General features: G+C 44.2%; 1 protein-coding gene across 11 annotated transcripts in view; it reads left to right on the forward strand.

Annotated features, from left to right (window-relative positions):
- EBF1 (EBF transcription factor 1) overlaps positions 1 to 8,871 on the forward strand; it is a 388,691-nt gene extending 379,820 nt beyond the window's left edge. For 4 of the 11 annotated variants that reach the window (XM_045503357.1, XM_045503361.1, XM_045503350.1 and 1 more), the window contains exon 16: positions 5,275 to 6,908. In XM_045503357.1, the coding sequence (XP_045359313.1) occupies positions 5,275 to 5,384 (110 nt within the window). In that variant the 3' untranslated portion in view covers positions 5,385 to 6,908. Of the gene's footprint in view, positions 1 to 288; positions 358 to 5,274; positions 6,909 to 8,407 lie in introns of those variants that run through there. The other 7 variants (XM_045503400.1, XM_045503408.1, XM_045503419.1 and 4 more) reach the window with 2 other exon arrangements.
- Positions 8,872 to 9,645: the final 774 nt, after the last annotated feature.

Raw genomic sequence — 9,645 nt, forward strand, 5'->3', positions numbered from 1 at the left:
CCCCCAGGGCCTGAAGCAGATGCATCACTGGTGCAAGGGCATCAGCCTCAGGCCAGCCTGCTTCTCTCTGCCCTCCTTTCTTTTGTTCCTTTGTGTTCACTGTCCTTGGCCCTGGGCTCTAGCCCCTAGCCCCATGCATCCCTCCTCTACTGGAGTTGCCTGAGCAGTCCTCTTTCAACTCCAGCAATTCTGCTCAGGCCCGGGATTTGCTTGAGAATACTGTTTCCACTTACTAATGTCATCATTTCTCTTTTCTCCTCTTTCATTCCCTGTGGTCGCCATAATCAGACCAGTCTTTTGTGGACTCTAGCAAGTTCTCCACTGCAGGGTCTCTCCCGGGACTGGCATTCTCCTGAAGTAGGTCACTCAACCTTCCCTACCTGTTGACTGTGTCAGCGTGAACGTATGTGGGGCTGATCATGGGGAGTGGGTGAGCCATGGCCTGACCAGAGCCCTGAGGTTACAGCATTATAGACCAAAGGCCCAACACTGACTATTGGGAACCAGAACCCCCAAAATATGACTAGAGTATTCTGGGTCATATTAAAATTGTTCAGTATTTGTCCCCATCATGGAATATGGAAAATAAGAGTCACCAAGAATTGAGGTGACCTCTCTATTCATTGAGGGAAAAAAAACACCCTTTTTAAAATGGGTCCACTGTGTCTTACATTTTTCTCATGTGCTGGTACTGTTGACCTGCACAAGCTCATTCATCCCTCACAGCAGGAGCATGTGTTGGGCATTCAAAGCCCCTACGTTATGGATGAGAAAACTCGAGGTTGGGGAAATTATGAAATTGCTTGATTTCTGGCAGTAGTGTGTGGCCAAAGCTGGCTTCAAACTCAGGCTCAAAAATTCATCTCCTCTTTCTGTCTCCCAAGCATTTTATTACTCAGAGGGGGGTAAAAAGGATGCATCCAGGATTCCTAAGGCATCTGGCAGGGAAATAAGATCAATAAAATAATCAGCTGCCATTTATTTAGCACTGAACCGTGTTTCAGGCGCTGTGCTAAGCACTGAGCACACTTTATCTTACTTAATCCTAACAACTTCCTAGTGAAATATGAGGATATTATGATCTCCATTGTACGGATGATAAAACTGAAGTTTAAGGAGAGTAAACACCTGCCTAAAGGCACAGCCCGTAAATGGTGGAGATGAATATAAACCCCAGCAGAGTCTGCACCCCTAGCCCCCACACAGCTCCCCACAGTGCCTTCCTTCATTGGTTGTCATGCCATCTTCACTGATGGAGGTCAGCCATGGGGGTCGAGAGGGGTCAGGAGGGTGGCATACCCATCTGGGATTTCTCAGCTCTGTTTCTTACACACACACACACACACACACACACACACACACACACACACACATTATGTGTATGTATGTTATGTATATGTATATTGTTTATGTTATTTATACAGAGTATACATGTACTCGATACTGGATGCTTTACATTGATATAATCTTATATTGATTCTTTCAAAGAAACTATGAAGTTAGTACTATTCCCTTTATATAGATGGGTAAATTCAGGCCCAGTTTGCTCAAGGTCACACGGCTATAAATAATAGAGCCGAAATTGAAACCAAACTGTGTGACTCCAGAACCTGAGCTTTCTAATTACTCTGCCTTTCAGACTCCATACAGGCTCTGCTAAACATTCTTCAGAAACCTGCTGGCAAAGCTGCCCAGCACAGCCAAAGTCATGCCCAGTAAAACATGCTTGTGTCCCTCCCTTGAACATGCATTGGCAAAGCCATCTTCGAGGGCAGAGGAAAAGAATCTGACAATGGAACTACATTTCAGACAGTATTATTCACAGTGCGTCGTGCCCACCCCTACAAAGGGGAGCTACCCATTCATACAAGTCTGACTCTTTTTCAGCTAAAAAGAATACTTTGTCACCCTCAGTACACCTCCGGCTGGCAAACTAAGGATGTAATGCCCAAGTATAACTTCTAGTTTAAATAAGGATAAAATATATGGAAAGCAGAAATCTGCAATTCTTGAGTTGCTTATCACCACCCTCGTTAAACATAGATTTGATATCAAAATAAGGTAGAATGGGGTTTGACAGCTGACAGGTGGTGCTTGAGAAGAAAAGGCCCATAGCTCTTGGAGGGTCAGTAGCTGTATTACTGGCCAGTGGTGACATAAGCAGGTAGCCCTTAGGCAAGGCCAGGTCTCTTCTTGCCGTGTAGACCAAGCAGGGAGCAGGAAGGGACTCACCCCAAACTGCAGAATGTCCTGGATTTAGGGGACATCTCTCTGCTAGTGTGTGTGTGTGTGTGTGTGTGTCCGCATGCTTGTGTGCATGCACGTACACACACGCACACGTGCGTGTACAGGTGCTCTTAAGTAACAATGAAATGGCTTCAAAACAAGGACTCGTACAGAGTTTGTTCATTTGTTATCCAGGGCATTTCTAACCCAAGTCTTCACAGGCTCCAAGAGTGCAGAGACCATTCTCCCCTGTTATAAGTGGCTGAATCACCATCTCTCTGTCACATTTCTCACTTATGGCTGCACAGTGGGGAGGGTTCGAGGTGAAATTCAGGGCCACACTTTGTGCTGGATTTGCTGTTGTGGACGACATTGCCCTTTCCTTCTAATTCAGCATGTGTCCAGGGGTTTCTTTCTGCTGTTTTGTTTTTTTTTTCCCAACACAGTCATGTACCAAACATCCCTACCTTTGAGGGATGCCAGGGGAGGAGGTATGAGTAGAGAGATTCAAGTCAAATTAACTGACACCATTTTCCTCTAAGCTGTCCTGTCCCTCTTCCTGCCCACTCCACTCCCAGCCGCTGCGCTCACCAGGGCCCCCATGCCTGGAATTGCGCCTTGGCCCTCTGTACCCAATGCCTGTGGCCTGAGGTGCGCTGTGCCACTGTTTCCCGAGAGCTCCTGCCTGAGGTCTCGGAGTCTCCCCTGACAAAAGGGACGCTGGGACGTGGGCTCCTACACCTGTAACTGGAGAATGACCTCATCGTTAGTTTTCTAAACTCTGCTGGTCTGTAGAGAAAGGGCATAGACGGGTTACAGAAAGGGGGTGGTGAGAGCCTCTGAAGTGTGACCTTCCTCCTTCTCCTTTTCATTGTTATAGTAATTTCACGTGGGCCCTCCTAGTTCAGAACTGTGATCATTAAGACAGGGCAAGTGATGAAAGAAGTGTTGATTAAGCAAATTGACCATATAAACAAGATCAGAGGTGACATGTTTAGGCTGTTGAGGGTTTTAAAGACCTGTGTACCCCCAGCTACCACTCTACTAATTGTACTGGTTGTTTGTTTGTTTTGCCAACTCCTTAAAGGCCTTTTTCTCAGCAGCCCTGTCATGGCCTCCTCTAGTGACTGCGTGTATGTTTATTCCCCAACGAACATGCACTGCAATCTCCCGTGATGGTGATGACTATGGTCACAGCCGCTGGCATGGGAGGGCTTGTTCCCAGCCCGGCTTCTGCTTTATATCATGTATTCTTCCCAACCATCCTTGATGTAGGCTGCTCCTTGTCCTCCTTCTACAGATGCAGAAACCAAGCCTTAGAGCCAAGATGGCTCATCCAGAGGCACACAGCTAGCAAATTGGAAGAGCCTGGGGTCAAAAGCCCGGCAGACTGATTACTGTGTAAGCCCCTATGCTATGTGGCCACGCTAAAGTCAAGCCACTGGGTGAGGTCCATGTGGACTGCAGAATCCTGACCTTAAAATCTTTCCCTGGGGTAGAGGAAACATAACACCACAGTAAAGCAGGCAGGTCTGTCTGGGAGAGGCTGCGCACCCACCTGTGGAAATTCAGAGGAGGGGAAGATTAGGGGGAATTCAGAAGAGCCTCACAGAGAAGGGTGCTGTTGAACTGGACCTTGGAGATAGGGCAAGGGGGACTCAGGCAGAGGGAGATGGGGAGGGGGCATCATGTCAAGCAGAGGATTAAAGATAACTGGAGCCAAAGAGTAATGTACAGTAACCAGCAAGCCACTTGGCATCCCGGGGCACAGGGGCCAAGAAGTGGGGATAAGGTTAAGCAAGGAAGTCATAAACTCCATTCTTTACAAAGATTTTATGATTCAAAGTTCCTACTGTGATTCCAACTGGCTTTCTTTACCAGGTAGCTAAAACCTTGGACAAATTACCATATGTCTGAGAAACTTTTTTAGGATAAAGCAAATCTTATCTCAGCACTTCTGGAGTCTCAGAAGATATACTGTTAAAAAAATGTAAGTGTTGTGGTCAAACAAATCTAGAAAGTGGTGCTTACTGAATCCCTGTCTTGGAGAGACACAGTGTACCTAAGTTTATTAAAAGCTCTGAGACATCCTGCAGTTAAACAAACAAACAAACAAACAAAAAACAAAACAAACAAAAAGTCTTCTATGTAGTTCTTTAAACTTATTTGCCCAGAGAACCCTTTTCCAAATGTGAAGACCAATTAACATCCCATGGAAAACTTTGGAAAATGTGGCTATATTTTGGATTTAAAGAGAAAATGCAGAGAAATCTTCTCCATTCGTATCTAGGTAAAGTCGTTGATGAATACTGATCCTGGCTCCCCAGGTGTGTCTATTTTCATAGGTCAAGGGTTCGAGCGACCCACTGTGCCCAGCCATTGTCCTGGAGAGGTCCTCTCCCTTCTCCTAAGGCTTATGCTCCCTAGAGCATGGCTACTATGCAATTTCAGGCCTCAGAGGACTTCATTAATCAAGAGAGAGGCAGCCCCAAGGAGGCTGTCACCATGCGATTGGACCTCCCCCCAGGGTAGTGATTTTAAACCCTAACCATGTCCTGGACAGTCTCTGCAGTGAAAAATTAAAAACAAAAGACCAGAGTGATTTCACAAAAATTGTACCCATGCACTGAACTTTTTCTTTCCTCACCTTATTATAGCTCAGGGTGGCTGGCCCTACCTGACTCTAGATATCTTGCAGTCCCACAGCGATCATGTGCAGTTGTCTTTTGCGCCATGTACGTGCTCAATTTGTGCAAGATATTCCCCCTATTCTGTTCCTGATTAGCTCATAATTCCTACACATGTGGTGGTTCGAGGAAGACCACATTCCACCCTCACTCCAAACTCTCCCAGCTCTGCAAAACTTTTCATTTTGTCTTTGTTCTTACCAAAATGTGAAAACCCTAATGAAAAATGCATGGCCTTTCAAACCAATAGTTTTCTGAGCTTCTGTCAGAGAACATGATCACCCTGCCGCCGGGGAAAATGGCAGAGCCACCTCGGTCTGATGATGTCCTGTGAAGTTTGGCATGTGTTACTCTCTGACAGTGTTGTGTCTTTGTGGAAATCTTCATGGGCCCCACTTGGGCGAGTCAGTGTGCCAACGGCTTTTCTGGAACATTCCAAGCCTCAAACACCCATCCCTCTCACCCACGTAAGTAATCTTGAGGATTGAAGCACAGATACAGGAAAAACAGCTCCTATAAACCCAGGAGCTTCCCTGCAGTCATGCAGTGGGATTACTTTATAAAAAGGTCTCTTCACAGGTATAGCAGCTTACAGACTACAAACAGCAATCTTGTCCTAAAATGTATTCATCAAGAAGTGTTCTGCATCTGGAGTTTAGGAAGTCACAGATGAGATGTAGGGAGCTGTGACCCCAGTGTTCTATGCAGAGTGTTAGGTGCAGGTACATATGGGTCTTCTTCTGGAGAGAGATTCCATGGTGTCTGCTAGGCTCTACGAGAAGTCTGAGGGCCAACAAAGGCACGGTAGGAAGGTATGGACAGGCCAAAGCCTCCCCCTAGATACCCTCCAATATGTCTGTTTTTAATTTTAACTGTTCGCTAACACGTATGAACTGGGCTGTTTTGTATTTTAAAACATTCAGATCTCCATCTTCTCTTGAAAGAATTCAGAAAAGCTGGTGGTTGTGAGCAGGCATTTCTGTACAGCAGCGTTGGGGGAGCCCGCTCTAAAGAAGGCATGCCCTTGGCAGAGTCGCTTTGGTCCCTACCAGGGCACATCGCTCACTTATGTTCCCAGTCTGGGCTCCCAGGGCATTGGAGTCTGCACCCCCTGTCATCCAGATTAAGAAGCACTGTTAGCTATGGACTAGCACATCAGTTAGCTTTGCTTTATAACTTTTAATGGGGCCCCAGATTGCTAGATCTTTTTTATTTTTTTTGTTTTTTGTTTTTTTCCTTCTGGCCATCCAGAATTTAAAAAAAAATCCTGATGTTTTCAGGGCCCAATTAATAAACTTAATAAATGTTGGCCAGACCCACTGACCAAATCAGCAGGAAGTTTGTCAGTTGTCTGCTTTGCTTTGCATCGTATTGACACTGCCTGAGCTACCCGGCTGGCTGTCCAATAGGGCACTGCCCTTTAATGCCAGGCACACAAAGTAGATTTTGGTGGAAGGCAAAAGTGAGATTTGCTTCTCTTGCCAGAGGCTTAGAACTCCCACAGAAAGACCTGTCTTTAATAAGGGTGTCGGAACCCACCTCCAGCCTAGATGAAAGATCCTTAGGGAGGCAGAGCCGGGCTGAGCTGTCACAGTGCAAAGAGCCCCTGCCCCCTTGCCTTTGGAGCTATAGCATCTTGGAGTTTCAAGTTAAGGCTTGGGTTGAAAATCTGAGCTCCCCGTTTCAGTCAGATCTAAGGCTCACTTGAATCTTAGGGGGACTGCTTTTCCAACTGATCTCGAATCTTTGGGGGTTTAAGTTGGCCTGCATTTGGCAAGAGACACTTCCTGTTTCTAAGAAAAATGGCTTATGAGGGCTTACGAAAAGACTCCAGGAGCTTTTGGACTGCAGAACGGCTCTTGCAAAACAACATTTGGATGATTTACGTGTATATGAATCAGAAACATGTGGATTAAATTTCCCTGTGAATACAGATGGGTTTAAAAATTAACGGAAAAAGTGTTTGGCAAAATACATTTTTTAATTGAATTTAAAATGTTGGGGGTGGGGGAGGGGAAACAAGAGGGGTGTGGGGACTGCAGGGCTCAGAGGCTCACCTAGCCTCCCCGTGTCTGCAGCAGGATTTGTAGTAGTTGGGGTTTGCTTCAAAAAAGGCACATTCTTTTGGACATGAGAGTTGGGACACGAAGAGAGCCACTTCCTAGACTCAGTCATCACTGACAAGGACATCAATTTAAATTTAGAGTTGCCAACAAAAAGAAAGCAATGACTTTCTCTCTCATCTTTGGAAGCAAAAGATGGCTGCCTCTTGCTTCTAATGGACGCCTTGCTCTTACCCCAAAATATTTCAAAGTTGCCATACTGTTTTAACTTTCTTATAGACACCCCTTCATTCCTCATACTCAGCATATGAAGTATGCTGTATGGGGTGGTGCCTTTTTGATGTAAGAAGAAACACAGACCAGAGATGTTAAACAATTAGCATGAGGTCACACAGCTAGTTTGGCAGCAGAAGGGATGGGTTAAAAGTAATAGCAGCTAACCTCTATGAGGTCTTTACTGGAGCTGACGCTGGGCCAAGCACCACACATATGTTATTTTATTTAAATCTCCAACAACCCTAAAAATATCACTGCCCTTACAAATACCGTTAACTGCATTTTCTAGCTGAGGAAGCAGAGGTTCAAGGAAACAAGTAACTACCTCTGGGAGACATACTCAGAAAGCAGGAAAGCCAGAGGTGGAACAGTGGCCTGTCGGATTCCGTGCTTTTCTAAATACCACTGTGTGCGGGCTTCTAACTCAAAGCACTTACAAAGATTTTTTGATTACCCCAAACTGATTTCATTTTCCCCAGGATCTCGCCCCAGCTTTCCTAGGCTATAATTTTCTAAGAACGTGGTCAGACCATTCCAGAACCTTGAGTGCAGCAGTAGTATAGAAGACATCCTGCAGGTTCATGCAAACCTGCCTTCCCCTCCTCCTCCACGTTTTCTCCCAGCTTCATATTCCCCAGAACAAGGCCTGAGGTGGCTGGCATTTCCTTCTCCCCGGTATGAGGGATGAAATATAGGCATTCAGATTGCTGTTCTAGTATTCAGTCTTCGCAAATAGCACAGAGCCGTGGGATGAACTAGTTTTTTATTTTATATTACGGAAGTCACAGGGAGGGGCAAAAAGAGGGACACATTGGAAATTCTCACTAGTTTGCAAGGTTTGGGGCTGCAACTTTCTCAGCGATATTCAAACTCTGCAACTTTCCAGTTATATTTTAAGATTGAAATCAGATTTGGAGGGATGTTTAGCATCTTCTGTTCCATTAAAGACACATACACAGGCTGACTTATCATTTTTAATAAAGTACATGTATATTTTATAACAAAAACTCATTCCAGGGGAGATGAGAGCACATTTGTGACTAATATTCAACCAACATAGTGGTGTGTGGGTGTTTTTTCCCATCTTTTTTTTTTTTTTTCCTCAGTGAGAATTTTGGATGCAAAACCATTGACTTTTGTCTTCTTTTTCCACAGCGATATCTGGCATGATCGTTCCTCCCATGTGAAAGAATTGCCTTGAAGAATTTTATTAATGAAGAGGTTGGATTCTGCTACAGAGAGTAATCTGATACAAGTCCCCGAGTGGAACTTTTAACTCAGGCCTTTTTAAGAGGAATCACAATAACTGCAGATTTTTAAACAAACAATATCACCGACCTTGCAAATACTGAAATTGGAAGGGTTCTGCAAGTGCAGTGTTGGTTAAAAGTTGTACCTCCCAAGTATTTGGGGGATATATTTATTCTGTGTTGATAAAAGCAAATCCACTTTTTCATTTTCTTTCTTTTTTTTTTTAAGCTTAACTCTGCAATCATTTGTCTTTTATAAACCGTAAAGCTGTATACAAGGGACACTATAAATAAGACTCCATGTTTTAATTTATGATGTTTTTAAAGCTGTGTAAAGGGAGAATGAAGTGGTGATATTTACAAAAAAGTGAAAAAAAAAAAAGAAAAGAAGAAAAAAAAAAAAAAAAAAAAGCTTGTATGGGACAGAATAGGAATGCCAGTTAGATTTTTTAGAAAACTAAGGGTCGGCTTTTGCGCCTTAAAGCATATCAAATGGTAGTTAGCTCAGACAGTGCATTTTCAATATCTAACTTAACATGCCATCCCTTAGCAGTGCAAGCTTATTTATCTCTTTTGTATTGTTGTCTTAAGTAACTGTGTAAATAAATGCAGCCTGGAAAGTTAAAAAGTGATGTAAGTGATCACATTTTTCCCTTCTACTCAAAAATCCAGTGCCTCTAGACAGATTGTTAAAACTGCATATTTAAACCTGATATAATTCTCTCTTTTACTTATGTCAACTTCTTCTGAAGCCAATGGCCTCTGGAGAGCTTGATGGCACACATACTGTGTGAGAATCCCCTATGAGACTGCACGGAACAGGGTCCAGGCACAGAATTAGAATTCCACATTTTGCCCTCCAGTCATCAAGCCAAAATCCCACTCACACGCCGCCATTTGCAAGTTTAAAGTTGACTCATCCTAAATGCTGACTTCATACCAATCCTCCAAAAGCTGACAAAAAGCAACATGGCAGGTATTTCGGATTTCCCATTTGAGATGACACCTCTATCGGTGACCCTCACCATTTGTAACATAATAGATTAGAGGGACAGGTTAAGTGCTTTGGAATTCAGAGTAAAAGGAAACTGGGAGAAAGGAGAAGAAGGTTGAGAGCTCCAAAACATAGTTCTCTGTTCTATG

This window comes from Leopardus geoffroyi, chromosome A1 (genome assembly GCF_018350155.1).
Source record: "Leopardus geoffroyi isolate Oge1 chromosome A1, O.geoffroyi_Oge1_pat1.0, whole genome shotgun sequence".
NCBI lineage: Eukaryota > Metazoa > Chordata > Mammalia > Carnivora > Felidae > Leopardus > Leopardus geoffroyi.